Source organism: Anser cygnoides, chromosome 9 (genome assembly GCF_040182565.1).
Source record: "Anser cygnoides isolate HZ-2024a breed goose chromosome 9, Taihu_goose_T2T_genome, whole genome shotgun sequence".
NCBI lineage: Eukaryota > Metazoa > Chordata > Aves > Anseriformes > Anatidae > Anser > Anser cygnoides.
This window is the reverse complement of record NC_089881.1, coordinates 21,076,724-21,092,517: the sequence shown is the minus strand read 5'-3', so window position 1 is coordinate 21,092,517 and position 15,794 is coordinate 21,076,724. Positions and strand designations below refer to the sequence as shown.

The 15,794-nt window shown below is 35.0% G+C and overlaps 1 protein-coding gene across 10 annotated transcripts in view; it reads left to right on the top strand.

Moving 5' to 3' along the window:
• Window positions 1-15,794, top strand: part of NLGN1 (neuroligin 1) — a 423,158-nt gene that overhangs the window by 219,396 nt on the left and 187,968 nt on the right. For 6 of the 10 annotated variants that reach the window (XM_067001990.1, XM_048059535.2, XM_048059537.2 and 3 more), the window contains 2 exons: window positions 1,723-1,782; window positions 10,597-10,749. In XM_067001990.1, the coding sequence (XP_066858091.1) occupies window positions 1,723-1,782; window positions 10,597-10,749 (213 nt within the window). Of the gene's footprint in view, window positions 1-673; window positions 748-1,722; window positions 1,783-10,596; window positions 10,750-15,794 lie in introns of all 10 variants that reach the window. The other 4 variants (XM_048059542.2, XM_048059539.2, XM_048059541.2 and 1 more) reach the window with 2 other exon arrangements.

The following is a 15,794-nucleotide window of genomic DNA, read 5'->3' as shown; positions in this document are numbered from 1 at the left end:
AGATAGGGTCGACTTATCTAATGCCATATACTGTGCAGATTACATCCAGGGTTTCCATTAAGAAAAGCTATTGCATTCACCAAGGTTCTGTACTGAAGAGAATGATTGTTGCAGGTGTGACTATAAAAATGCTTATGTTTAATTTATGATGTATAATTCTGGTGTTCTGTATTTAGAATGGGTTTAGAACTGTACTCCTGGTTGATGCAGTGATTAAGGTATTGAGCTTTGGTTTTCAATAACACGGTCCAGCTCCTAAATTCACAGCTAAAATCTCATGGTACTTCATGAGTTCTCTGTTTCTCAAATCCATGCACCTGGTACAAACATTTTTGAATTTTTTAAATGCATCACTCACATACATAGTATTTTGCCTAGGATCTACAGGTTTAATGCTGAGTATCTAATATTGTATAAAATAAGAGCTAAATAGAGCATTTTCAGTACAAATGTTTTAATACTCCATAGTGCCTAGAGTTAATGCATGTCTCTTGCCTACATCTACCGCAAATACCAACACACACTGTTCATCTTTTTTTGTTGTTATTTCTGTCTATTGCTATTTTATGCATGAGAGTTCTTGTTTTCAACTCTGTGCTTGGCTGGCTTTTTCTTTTTTTTTGTTACTTAGTCCTGTGTTTGTACTGATTGCTTTTTTGCATGCAAATTACAGAATGTCATGGAAATGAGAGAGCTCTGAAAAAAAAGGAAAGATAATGCTGAGTTCCAACTGTCTTTTGTTTGTGCGTAAGTGTGTAAAATATGACGTGGAAATATTTTCAAAATGGCCTTTGACTTTCCTTCTGGTGTATATTTTTATTACTCAGTAAAGGAGCGGGCATTTTTCCCATTGGAAAAGTGATTAATCTATTAATAAGTATTAACGATATAGTGCTGGGCATAAAAAAAATTGTCTTGCAGTCTATTTATGGAAATAAGGAATTATATTTTGCATCCTGCCCAAGCTAAAACTGCAATTCCATATTCAATGTAACTTCTGTATACTGTGGGAGAAACCCTGGCCCCATTGAAATCAATGGCAAAAATCATTGTCTTCAGTTGGTCTAGGATTTCACACCTGTTTCTAGTTTACATATGGATTTTCATGTTTTCTTTATAAGTTTCTTTATAAATATCTCAGCAGGTAGTCAAAGGTTTCAAGGGAAACTACAGTTCTATTTAAAAGAGAATGTAATAATGATTGTGTCCCCCCTCCCATTCCCTCCAAAAAAAAAGAGAAACCCATGCTTTTCTTTGTAAAGCATGAGCTTAAATGGTTGAACTTGGAAATGTGATTTAGCATTTCACAGGAAGTTGTTTTAACCAAATGTAGACAGTTATTAGTCGCCTTATTGTATTAAATGAAAGATAATCTGGCATTTCTTGTATCCACTATTACTAAGAAAAAAAGTGCATGAGTATAGTTTATTACGGTGGGTATGCTTTTAGTAAACAAGCTTGGATTCTTCATTTAAAAAAAAAAAAAGCACTGGGCACTTTGATTCTTGTGCTAGATGTTTCTAATAGCCATACCCCCTAGGGAAGGTTTTGCTGTAATGTTTAAAAACTTAATGAAAAATTGGTTGTTATAAACTAAGATTTCCCTCCTTGCAAATGTTTTTCTTGAAACATCCATGGGAATTTAATATTCACTGTTTTTTCCTCAGTCTTGTATATTCTTGAATTGTCTTTTTCCTCCATTTTCTCCGTTCTCAATCCTAGGTCCCCTTACAAAGAAACAGACAGATGATTTAGGTGATAATGACGGTGCTGAAGATGAAGGTATTTTTTTGCTGCCAAACTGATTTGCATGACAAGGATCCCTGAAAATCTTTTTTCTCCCCTCTTTTTTTGACTTCTTGTCTTCTTTTGAAGAGTTTTTTTTATTCCCATTTTTGATGTGTTTTGTCTTCTTGCTTGTTGTTATACATACATTTTTAATTTTTTTAAAAGAAAATGTTAAGTTCTACGTTTTGATACAAAACAGTAACAATATTTAAAGCGGAGGGGTTTTTGTTTTCTTGAAATGGACTTTTGCTATGTTGCATCCCACCTTTTGACTGAATTTTGTCCATACTATTTGAACTAACACTCTTTTAAAGTTTCTCTGTACACCTTTTTGCATGTTTTCTAACCCTATGTATTTCACTAGTAAAAAGATGTTTTTCACTGCCTATTAGTTTGATAAACGTATCAAATATTGTGTTTATAAAAGGAAAAATACAGAAAACTGAAAAAGTGTCTCTTAAGCAACTGAATTTGCCTGGATAAAAAACCTTCTGCATTTATATTACCATGAACAAATATAAATAAATACAAGGCTACCCCCACCTCCCTGTACAGAAGAGGTATCCCTTGAGCACCAGGCAGTGTTTGCAGGTGGTAAAGCTCTGCACAGCGCCTGTGAATTCAGTGGAGCTAAACCCAGGTCATCTGAAGGAATCTGATCTGTTTTCTAAAGCCACATAAAGATGATTATCTGCTTGTGTTCCTTGGAACCCATATTGCCAAGTAAAATCAAAACTTGGAAATGTCAAGCATGCTATTCTGTTTATGAACGATGTCTGTTAATCATAAGTGATGCAGATTTGATTTTTTTCAGGGCTGTGAAAATGGTAACACAGGGCTCTATCTCATGAGTGGTCTCATCCCTTCAAGTAGATGTGCTTCAAAATTCTGAATCTTAAGCACATACTTTCATATATTATATGGCCAATGAGTAAAACAAATTTCCGTATAAGACTGATAGAGTTGCTACTTGCTTCTGTGTTAAATATTTGGGTTTATCAGTTATTATGATAAAGCTTAATATGTAAACTGCAAGGCTCTTAAAAGAAATTTTTCATCATACAGTGCATTAACTGTTACTCAAACATTGTGGTCTTATCACAAGGTCAAGGAAGGCAAATATGACCATTTAACTTCTTAACTGACAGCAGAACAGACTTTACAAGTAAACTAAGATTGGTCTGTTTTCCTTGATCTCTACTGAATGTGAAAGTTAAGCATATAAATGAAAGCCCACCGGCTGGCCCAAGACTTGAAAGACCTAACTGAAAGCTGTTGTTATTCAGAGTGGACTGTGGTAATCCAGAGCCACTGAGCTCTATAAGGCCAAGTTATTTTTACATTAGTTCACAACAAAATGTTGCAAAAGACATTCTTGTGTATTCTCGAAGACCTGTAATATTGAATCAGCCACAGTAAAAGTGAGTGTCTTGCTTTAAAATATGTTTTAAGATAGTTTGAAACCTGGGTTATTCATCCAGGGGACCTTAATGGCTCTTCTAATTTGCTGTAAAATTGCCAAGACAGACACTAATGGCTTAACATTTGTTGAGTCGGTGTCTACTTAGACACACTTAAAAGAGACTGCTAAAACAATTTGCTAAAATTCAGCAGAGTGGCTGTTATCAGAAAGTAGTTTAATATGCAAAGTCAAATGAGAATAGGTATCTCTGTCTTTGGAGAACAAGTGTCTGTGTCGGAGAAAACCCATCTCCCACCTTGACAGCTGCACGAGAGAGAGAGGACTGTAAGAATGCGGCAGTCAAACTAGAGGGGAAGAAACACATTTAAAGCATTAATAAATCTCTAATGTACAGAACTGGGATTAATTTTCTCTGGCATACAAGTGATGGCTTTGTTCTCTTTTCTGTGCCAATAGAAGAATGCAAGCATTAGTTAGATGTTCGCTGCTTCCAAGAGTCAGAGACAGGGCAAACTTAAATTTTTATGATCAGCAGACCCCAAAGGCTGCTGAGGATGTCTGCTGGGTTGGTAGAAACCCTGTGTGCTAAGGCCCTCTATTTAACTGTCCCTCTGTGGAGTTGTTCTGTATTAAAGCTGTAGCACGTATTGCATATGCAGAACTGAAGAGTTCACAAAGTTTGTCATGTATTTAAATAGGAGTAGCAGGAAAGAGAGGGAAAGTAAAAAGCCACCTTACCTGTCTCAATTACTGACTTGTCCATTAAAGCTTCACCTTTTGCACTATGGTAGTTTTTAGAAAATATAAATATATCTACAGATGGAATACTGGGAGCAAAATATGACATGTCAAACTCAATGAGTGATGCAGTCAGGCTATTAGGGAGACTGAGCCAATACAGTGAAAAGGGCTGTCTCATATCCATAGAATCCATGCTACATAAGCAGATGTACAGTGACTTCCAAAATGCCCAGAAGGGTTTCTCTAATACAGAAGGGTTTCTCTATTACTTAAGAATTTCAGAGCTACCACTTCCATTTCCTGTGTTAAGCATCTCCTGAAGAAAGATCTTCCGTAGAAGTTCCTTGGCTCAAATGCCTGGAAAGTGTTTTATGTTGTGTCACTCATGCATCAGTTTGATTAGAAGATTTCATTTTGAAACTGCGTTCAATAATCTTGCTCCTATCTGCCACATGTCACTACCAGTATTGCTGTCCAAACCTTGCCAGTGCAAGCACCAGAATCAGTAATCATACTTGGATCTCTGGCATGTGCTGCAACCAGTAGACCAGGCTTAATTAGATCATTTTTCATTTTTGTTTTCAAAAGACCCAAAGGCAGTAGTGCACATTAACAGCTAATGATCTGCAAATTTGCTGTTTAAAAAATGAAGGTGTTTTCAAAATCTACGAGTGTGAAATGTGTGCACTGTCAAATTGTATAAATCTTTTCCCCCTCAGTCTGGTAGTGTTTTTGTTGGTGTAACCCTTTCATGCCTATGCATGAAATTGCTTACCTGTTTTTCAACAAGTAGGGAACTACCTGTACAGACTCCAAAAACAACAGTGACAGAAACACCTATAACCAGTAAGCATCTGTGAATTTGTATAGCAGTGGTGAATATCAGTATTTACTGACATGCAGGTAAGCAATATGTAGCGTAGAAGGAAAATTTAAGTTGCTTAGCAGTTGAATAAACTGCGCCTGCCCTATGCATGTGCATGCAGTCTAGGAGTGAGGTTTGGTTTAAAAAGAAAGATATCTTAATATATTTATCCTAATTTCAGTGAAGCAATAATTTGAATTCATATAATGTGGCTGGAGGGGGTTCTCTGTGTATCCTTATTTCCCCTATGCTAAAATCACTAGCATGACTTAAAATACAGTGACACAACTCATTAATTAGCCTATGTACTCAGTAATCAGAACTGGACTTCTAGGTAGTTAGTGCTGTATTAAATATCCATGAAGGATTGCTCACAAATGAGTTCTTCTCATCCACCATTCTGTCATACACACATTACCTAGAAAATCAATCTGTCAGTCTCAGATCCTTATTTAGTCCTCAATGCTATCTGAGCATCTCAACTTTTAATGTATTCACACTCTCAACATCCCTCTGAGATAGAGGAATGCTATTATTCCATTTTTAGAAATGAGGAATACAGGCACTGAAGAATGCAAATGCCAGGTCCACAGTAAAGCAGCAAATTGACAGTGCGTGCCTCAGAAGTGGGGGCTGCAGTGTAATTACTGGATAGTTTTGCACTTCCCTTCTCTGTTCCAATCTCTCCTGTGAAAGGGGAAACAGATTGGGAACAGATGTTGCTGTTTGTTCACAGACTGTAACTGTGATCATTCTGATCATTTAGTGTGATGCTCTGTCTTACAGGGGCCATTGGACTTCATAGAACGAAGGAAGTTCTTGGTCCGGAGCGTGTTTTAAATCTCAGCTAAAATCCACTCTTCACTTTAAAATTGCTAATGATGCAGAATCTATCTGCAAATTCCTTTGTATGCTTAACAGGCTGTAGCTTCGTTGGTGCAAGAGAAGAGTGCATTTCAGACATGAGGATCTTCTCCAGAATTGCTCTATTAGTATTAAAATAGAGTAGGTTGCTAAGTTTAGCGTGTCATCTGCTTTCAACTGTCATGGTAAGAAACAGAGAAACAATCTTTCCGTCTGGCACTAGTTGTACATTTCTGGACTTCAGAAATCAGTAAACAACAGAACAGATTCATCTACCTTGCAAAGCAACCACATACTCCAGCCTTAATTATAGCCTCTAATGAGTTCCAGCCAGGCTGGAGTATCACAAATGTTACCAGTTTAGGTGGAAGTATTGACAGATACACAAAGATGAGTTCATGTTTCCTGTTCATCACGTCACTCATTCCTGTTAGTTCTGTGATTCCCACTCTCAAGTATAGATTCCCACATCATTTGCATACTAGATTTTGCAGATTATATTCCCTAAGCAGATTTCCCTTTACATGAGGAAGATAATTTAGATGATGTTGAATTTTTGCAGTGCTGTTATTAACACTTGAAAACGTGCACGGTAAAAATTCTGATAGACCTTTAATGTAAGGACCTCTTTGGGGTTCTGTTATACTACTGTCGATGCAAAGCATTTCTTGTGCAGTACAGTGTCTTAACTTTTGAATTTCTAACAATCTTTAAACAGCTTAAAATTACTACTTACCTTTAGTGATCTTCAGGACATTCAGTTAATATCTCATGTTAAAAATGTAGCATTAGCGGATGTTTACATGTTAATACTGATGAGGGCACTAGTTTATTAAATAGTGCATCTATAAAGCATATGATAGATGAGGCATATGATAGGTTTGACCTGAAAGGTTAAATACATAAAAAAAAAAAAAAACACAAGGCTTTCAGGTGATCAAAAGCATTGCATTGATTGGTACTGTGCTCTACTTAAATACTTCAGGAAAATGTTTATGAAAGAGCCACGCATTTATCCACCAATGTTCTGTGTAAGGACTCTGTAGGTTTTTTCCAGTAACCAATCTCAAAGTTCTCTGTTGTTTCAGGGCTGTTTAATGTTCCAAAAAAAAAAAAACCAAGATTTAATTAAAAAGTTACATCAAAACATCAAAATTTCACAATTTTCTACACTGTTTAGAAAAATGCTGCTTGTGCCATTTTTGTTAAACAGTTTTTTAGTTGTCTCTGGGTACGCTTGCTTCCTTTCCTGTTTCGGTTCCCAGCAAATTGCTAAGTCACATGACTAATTCACATCAGCTTCAACTGAGTGAAGCTGTAATTGTGTTTTGTTATATATGACAATTGCGACCAGTGTTCACAGTTGGACCTGGTTCCCTATTGTGTGATATAACAAACACGGAATAAAGGACAGCCCCATTCCTAAATTGCCTGCAATGTAATTAAGACCTGACATAAAAAGCAGTTGCAACAAACATTAGGTAGGTACAGAAGAGAGGAGATGATGGAAATCATCATAACAAAGTTCACATGCATGTCATATAAATAAGATCATTCTCAACTACACAGTAAGACCTACTTAGGTGTTTTATGAACTAGCAATTTAAAGCCAAACAAATCACAGCACTCAAAACTTATCTTCTGTGTGAATAAAACCAGAAGAGTTAAATTCAAGAAAGTTTTGTACAGCACTGTTCCTGCGTGTCTTTGGAATGGCTTGTCTTTTTCAATTAAAGAAACTTAATAAAATGTACAGTATACAACTAATTTCAGTTGTATGTAAAACTGCACTTCTTGGCTGGAATGTTACATTTGTACCCTGATTATTCAGGCCTGTTCAGGAAGAGCTGTTTCCATGAATAACTATTAATCTGTGTGAGAAAGTATAACTGCAGTTTACAGAGACCACTCCAGCACATGAGTACAGAGGACTGATACCAGCTTCTAGGAAAAAATGAAGAGTCATCAAATCATTTAGGGTTGGGTTTTGCTAAGTAGCTGTAGGAGCTGAGTGATGAAGTCTCAATTATTTTCTTTGTCCAGTTGGCCACTTAACTCCAACAAGAATTTCTGGAAAAAAGCATCTTTCTGCAACTTTTGTACCAATATAGAATTTTTCCTCACAGACTATTACCTAGTATTTGCTCTATTATAATTGTAAAGGATTGCAGTTTTCATGAGGAAACATTTACTCTGTAAGGTAGGAACCAACTTTTGATTACGATCTAAATTTTTTTCTCTATTCCTTTGATTTAATTATTAAATAACACCCACTAGTTAGTAACATCTGTACTTAAACAACTCTTCCAGCTTCGTGTTTGCACCTTTCAAATATTCCTAGCTATAGACTGCACTTCTGTTGGTGTGAAACCAGTGGCTATATGACCACAGTGCAATGATCCCTCTTTTTCACATGAAAAAGCTCTTTTTCATAGCTTCAATATGGCTTGTAGGTCAGCTGGCCTCACACTGTGACAGCTTTGCAGATGTCCCCAGCACTAAATTACTGCCTCAGACACACAGGTGTGCAATTTTTCTTTTGTAGAAGGGGCTTCTTTTAAGACTGATGACTTTGGCAAAGCAGCATGAGGAAAATTTATACTACGTGTCATCTGCTCTGATATGGTACATAGGCAGAGCTTAAAATTAGGCTTACTTTATCTGCCTGTAATCTTTACAAGCATATTACTAGTAAGAAATAAAAATATGATCCAGACAGAATTTACTCAGAGTCACTTCTTTAAATGCCAGATTTTACTCATGAATGTGTGCTTTTCTCCGATAAAAGGCACCCATTCTTTTCTAAATATCCCAATATTATTTTCCAGATAAACAGGCCAGTACTACCAACATTTCATTACTATTCACAGTTGGTGCTCTGTAATTCTATGTAATTTTAATTAAAGAAGAATTCTGAGACAGTCTCCCCCTGTGTTACCACTGAGCATACAATTAACTGTGTACAGTTTCTGCTGGGAACAGTCACATGGTGGTTTCAGATTAATAATTTATGATTACTTCCATACTTGTATCAGAAAAAAATAAATGCATGGACTATGAGCATACCATGTACTGAAAACAGTATATGAATTTCAAAAGACTTCTTCCTTGGTGTAGAGTTTAAACCTCAGGAGCTCATAAGTCTATCCTATGGACAATGGAGATAAATAATCTCCTTAGCAGTACACTCTGAAAATTGCATGTTGGAAAGCCTTTACTATATGCTTGAGTGAGGAAAGCAATACAAGCAATTTCATGTACAACCTTTCATCATCCTTTTGGTCTTGAATAAATGATTGTTCTAGTACTTCCAATATTGAAGATCCAATTTCAGATCTTGACTGTTCTGGCATTTTCTTCAGATTAGAATCAATATCAAAATAATAATAGCAACTGGCTTTCTATAAACAGACACATCTGTGCTGATCTCTTTCAGCAAATTCAAAAAGCAGGGCTTTTAGTTTAACTGCCCTCACCTAGTCTTCTTTACAGTGCTTCAGAAACAATTCAAACAATTCTAGAGAGATCTTACTTGATAGCTTCCTAACTATGATTCATACAAATCCAAGGAGTAAAAAAAAAATACATCTGAGGTTTCTTCAAAAGCTGAAGTGAGCAATCAGGGAAGTTGCTTGAATACTCTCGTAATGACAAAAATGTCTTTGAACAGGAATATGCAGTGCAGTTCCTCATTTGGAAGTTTTCACGTGCTTTCTTGCTATTGTCTTCCTTGATTTTTAGCATCTGCTAGAATGGAATATTAGGATTACCCTAGGCAATGGAAGAGACTCAGATGCCTGGTAAATTTCAAATTACAATTTAATCCAGACATGAAAAGTTTAAATTTGCATTTTTGTTAATTTCTTTCCAGTCAAAGAAAAAAAAAACTTTTAAAAACACGTATTATCCCACTGTTCATCAATTAACTAACTTTTGCTTTGAGTTAATGCTTAAGGGCTTTCCTTGCAAAAAGCAGTGTTTATCCACATGTTCGCTAAACTTTAGGTATTCAAAATTTTGTCCTGAGTTGATGCATCAAATTGAAAGATGATTTGAGGGAGAAGTAGGGATACCCAAATAAATGTTTGCATTGAAAAGAAACCCCAAATGATATGTCAATATCTAATTTTATTGTCTGAGAGAATGGTAGAGCTTCTAAGTTTGAAAGTTGTTCCTTGAGTTCAGTGTCACTTTTAAGAACCTTACTATTTGTTTGAATGCAGGCAGCTGTTTTTCAGGTATAACCTACAGTCCTTTTCACAATCCAGTGAAATAAGAAGTACCCACACTCCTTAAACATCAGGCTACCAAGGTTATATGTAATGTGTGTTGGAGGTCCGAGTGCTAATGAGCTTCCAAGTCATTTTTGAAAATTTGGACTTCAGAACTATCAAAAGACATCTGTTTATATATATATATATTTTAAATAAGTTGTTGATCTGTCATACTGGAAGCCATCAGCAACTTGCGTATGAGGAGAAACCTTATTTATCTTAATATGATGAATTGCTTTTAGCTAAGCAAGTAGGAAGATGGACTGAGATTTTCTGAAGTGTTCAGGCTATGCTTAAATGAGCTCAAACTGATGTTAGAAGACATTTCACATCAAATTCAGCAGGAACAGAATCAGACTGCTGTCCCGTTGCATTTGAGCAAATGTTACCATTTTCAATTCCTTTCTGCTTTTCTGAGGTCAATAACAGTTTCAAAATTATGAACTCTAGTTATAAGTAAACAAGTCACAAAGAAATGGTCCTATCTGCCCATTTCCTTATGTAAAAGATGTTGCTTGAGAAACACTTCAAGAAAAATAACATCACTAAATATATATATGTATATGTATTGCATGTATCTTTTTTTTTTTTTTTTTTTTGGTACTTTCTTGAGATAAAATTTGTCTTAATATTTTTTCCAGACATTCGGGACAGTGGGGGACCTAAGCCTGTGATGGTGTATATTCATGGAGGGTCCTACATGGAAGGCACTGGAAATTTATATGATGGCAGCGTTCTAGCAAGTTATGGGAATGTGATAGTCATCACAGTCAACTATCGCCTTGGGGTACTTGGTAAGAAGCTTTCAGCTTTCCATTAATCCCTGGTATCTGTAATGCAATTCATGCTATAGGTGAGAAAGTACTTATTTATTTATTTATTTTTATTGTTACTGTTTTCTTTGGTTTACAGATTTGTCTAAAAAAGCTTTTTATTCTGGGGATGAGATAAAATGGCGTGGCAAGTGTTATCTGAAAGAACTTCTGTCATGATTTGCATTTAATGGTATGAAACAGGTGTTTCCATTGCTGAGTTGTTCAGATGGAAGTGTTTTTTTTTTTCTTTTTTTTTTTTTCTGTGAATAGCAGTGATGCTTTACTTCATAGACAGGTAAAATATATGTATGTATATATTTATTTGCTTTCTCAGGCAAGTTGGAAAGTGAATAGTCACCTTTGATTGTTTCAGACTTGGTGAATAGGATATGCTTATGCTGTTGGTAGACAAGTGGTATGCTTCTGGTAGCTTGTATTTCTTTCTAAAAAAAAAAACCAACTTTGTTATTTATTCACTGTATTCATATATATGATGCACATTTGACAGTTCTTGTGACACTTGCGTGATTGTTTCTTTTGTTCTGCATATTCTACTGACAAATTTATTGCTAAGGCTCCTGAAAGCAGGAATTCAATTCTGGGGTATTATGGAAGTCAGTACAGTAATTTCGCAATACTTGCATGGGTATACGAGTGTTCCCTGTAATATCTGACGTGGCTTGATAAGATAGGTGTCATTCATAGCAGCAAGTTAGTTCTGAGTACCAGTGAACTTTATTATCAGTTTGTGGGCAATAGCAATGTCTGCTACTCTGATTTATTTTGTATGATCATTTTATTTCATTGGTGCTCTGTTTCTTCATGTTCTGAACTCATTTAGGATGATACCTGAATTTATTTGCTTTGGTTTGCTCATCTGGATAACTTACTTCCAATGGCTTCATATATATTAAAATTTTGTGCATGAAGATACTTAATGAAGTGTCTTGATGGAATCTTTGATGGGAATAGATTTTAACCTAGATTTTGAAAAATAGTCTATTGTCTATTGTAGTTATGTTTTACATGTGTTTTTTTTTTATTTTCCAGAAAGATCATAAATGTTATTGGCTTCCAGTTAGTATCCTTAGCATTCAGTTAGAGGTTTCATTTGCGATGTTCGTCTTTAAGCAAGGAAATCCTGATATTTTGTATGTTTTTCTCCCTTCTCTTGTCTGCCTATTTATTTCAAGCCCTTAGGCATATATTAGTGCTGCAGTTAATAATCTATAATCTGTAATCTGTCTCTGTAATCAATATTTTATTTTTATACCAGTGCTCTTGTCCTTGAAGTTTTGAACATTTATCTGCATTATATACTAGTAGGGTATTCTGTCCAGTAATACAGTAGCTATTATCTGAAAACATTGTTTATTTTTATGAATTATATATTCAAATTCCTAAATTCACTTGTAGTTGCAGTGTTTGAAAGTGCTAGTTGCTTGAAAGATGAGAATTAATTCACATATGTTGATGGTAATGGCTTTTCCTTTTGTAATTTCGACACTGATCCCTGAGGTAACCAACTGCTAACATCTTATTGAGCTTAGGAGGATTTCATTCAAGTTTGTGCTTTTGTGGTTCTTTGGGCTTTGTGGTCTTTACAGAACCCCAAGGGGCAGAGACCTAATTTTCTTTTAAGTGGGACCTATTACATTAAAACCGCTAAAACTCACAGTAGAATCCAATGATTGGTATGAATACTTGAAATTACCTTCAACTCAGCTAAAATAACCCTGTGCCAGGCTTGTAGGGTTTTCTTAGTATAATAAACATACCTTTTAACTAAAAGTAGAAGTCAGTAATGTATTTTGTGTCTGGTACGATGCTTATCTGTCATGTATTAAATTAATAACGATGACATCTCTAAATAGGCAGTGTAGAAACACGCTAGTAATCAGAAAAGAAAATCTGCACAGTTTGCATTTTCTTCTGGCTTTCTTTATGTTTTCTGGTCTTTAGATAACTCTGTGAGATAGCCTCAAAGTTTGACTTTTGTGTAATCATACTAGATATCAACTTTTATTTTTGTTGTTCCAAACTCTTGTTCATCAGCATAGAGAAACTTTTGTTCATCACTATATGGCAGATCATTACCAATTGCAGTCACATTAAATAAGATAAGGTTTTACAAATACACAGCTGACATATTTTCAGCTTCTCTTATCTGACTCACATCCCATAAGGTGAGAGGTTGAGCTTCGCTGTCCTGCATGAGAACTAATGTCAATTAATTGCTGTTTAAAATGCTTGGCTGTACAGGGCCTTACTTCCTTTGTCCACATGTGAAGATGTAGGGACAAACTGAAGTCTGTATTCCCATTTTCACGTGACCTTTGTTGGTCTGGTTTTCTTGTATCAGTCTTTATGGATGTATGTTTTAATGTAGGTGATCTGTGTGAGCCCTAGGAGTTCTGCCATTGTTTTTCCAGGGTTCTCACTGTAACATTTCTTAACAAGGAAACCATTAAATAAATGTTTAGGGCTGCAACAGAAACATTTTCTTCCAGACAGATAGTGATGGGAAGGGAGGATATGCTATTGTATTAGATTCCTTTTGGTACTCTTCAGTCCATTGTAGACAGCTTTAGGTGCAATTCAGATTATTTTCCTGTTATTCTGATCTGAAACAGTCTTTGTCCTATAGACTACTATCCTTGAGGACCTACATTTTATGGAGATGCAACATGGCTCCTTACTAGAGTTTTAGAACACTTGAAAGTGAAATTCCATTGGTAAAGAGAAAATAATGATAAAAATTGAAATACAAAGCAAGTGCAGTTAAAAAACAAACAAAAGTCCTGTGAGTTCTCTAGCTCAATTTTGTCTTTATCTGAAGCAAGTCTGAGAATGAAAGTCTGTTAAAATCTTTCCTTAGATATTGATAAGATGGAAAAGAATTGTTTGCTCTAGAAACTCTGGGACTACTCAGAAAGAAGCCATTGGAAACAGACTATTTATATCTTCATTATAATCTCTTTAAATGCAAGTCTTGTGCAAGCAATCTTGTCTAGTAAGAAATACTGCATGAGTGGTCTAATATCCTTGAAGGACAGCATAGAAGTAAGTGCAGAAATATTTTTATCACTTGTTTTTAGGAAAGGACGGATGTAAAAACCAGTTTCGATTTTGAACTCAACTAATTTAAGACTTCAAATGTTTATTTATAATATCTCCAACTGTTAAAAAGTAGTTTTTATTATTTAAATTTCATAAAATAAATGTAAAAGGACTATAAATGGAATATATTTAACATCCAGAACAGACTGTGATAGACAGATTTAATACTACCAATGCTGTTTTCTATGTTCTTTCTTTTGAAAGGTATTTTTAGAAAAGGAGAATGCTTTGGGTCAGTATTGGTTGCTTCTCCTTTAGCTTAAGTTTCCAAGAGGGAAGAGAAAGGAGGGAACAGATTTATGCAGACTGCATGTTCATTTATTAATTTTATTAATTTATATTTCTTGCTCTTTATTATCTTTTAACCACAGGAATTTAATAGAACTGAAAGAAAAACATTTTTAATGCAGCTCAAAATTAAATTGAATTGGGGGGTGGAAGAATGATTCAGAGGAATCTCTAGGTTAAGCACTGCTTTAAATTTCCCAATTTTTTCCTCTTTATGTGGCAGCAAACTGTCATTCTAAGGATCTGGGTTAGAAGGTGGTAATAAAGTAAGAAAAAAGAAAAAATATACGTATTTTGTATTTTCCGTTTGGCATTCTGAGTAACGTTTGCATTGGGAAAGCAAACAGTCTGTAACTGTAAGACTATAAATTATGCCAAAATGAATGTACACCCATAAATGAGATTGTCTTGGTCAACGTCCTTTAGTTATAAGCAGTTTTCCCTTTCAAGGAGAGGGAAAACACTGTTGCTAATTCAAGGCTAACTGGATTATTGTCACCTGATAGTTGGTAGATATTTGACAATTGAGTAGACAATTGAGTAGAAAACAGTTATCCTAGTTTCTTTGTTTGTTTTGCTGACTGGAAGATATTGTCTTGTTCCGTTCTGATTTTCTTTCCTCCTTCCAAGTAGAACAGAAAACTAAAAATTTTCAGTGCTTTCAAAGTAGGTGTGATTTCTTCCATGCTAATCTGTTAAACTGATTGATCCTCATTTTGGTAATCATTTACTTTGTATTGTTACCATCAGATACATATATATATATATTTTCCTCCTGTCTTGCCTCTTTAGTTTTCCGTCATGGTAGTGCTACTGAAAATATTAAAGAGAAGATATTTTTCTAATATATTTTCAATTTGTTCAATAGATGCTCTCAAAAACATCCAGTAATTTTAGACATAACCCTTTCAAAAATTGCTTTATGAAGATTTGAAAAGCTTTAATCAACTTCTTAAAGATATTGTGATGAATTAGTGTCCTGTGTCATTTAAGCATTTTTGCACATATAACCCATCATGCCCTGTTCTGCAACCTGGGGAGTTGTCTTAGCTTCTGAAAATAAGCCTCTTCACTTTAATAGAAGTAAACTTCACCCACCTATGTCATAGTGACTATTCAGTTTAAGTAGTAATGGAATAAGAAGGTTTGTGTTAGTTAGACATCAGAGGAGATAAAAAAAAAAAAATGCAGTAAGATTCTTTTTGCTACATTGCTTAGACTGTGGAGTTTTCTTTTATAGTTCGCAATTTAATATCCAGTAAAACTGGGAAAATGTTTGATCATTAAAGGCAGTGACAAGCACATCCATTATCTTTTTATGAAACGTTAAAGGTGCTGTCAGGAGATGGCATTTTATTCTGACTTTGCTGTACCACCAAAGGGTCTCTGATGAGCTTTTTTTTATTCTCGCTTTTCTAATATGTTTGAGTAAAAATGATAGATGAATAAAAAATTATATATTATTGCCTAATTAAAAGTACATTACTTTGAAAGTAAAGATGAGAAATTAATAACAAAACACATCAAAACGTGCAGTTAAAAATCATTCATTTAAGTTTTCTGAATTGGAAGAACATATAAAGAATGTAATTCATAAATACTTTTGGAGACCCTCT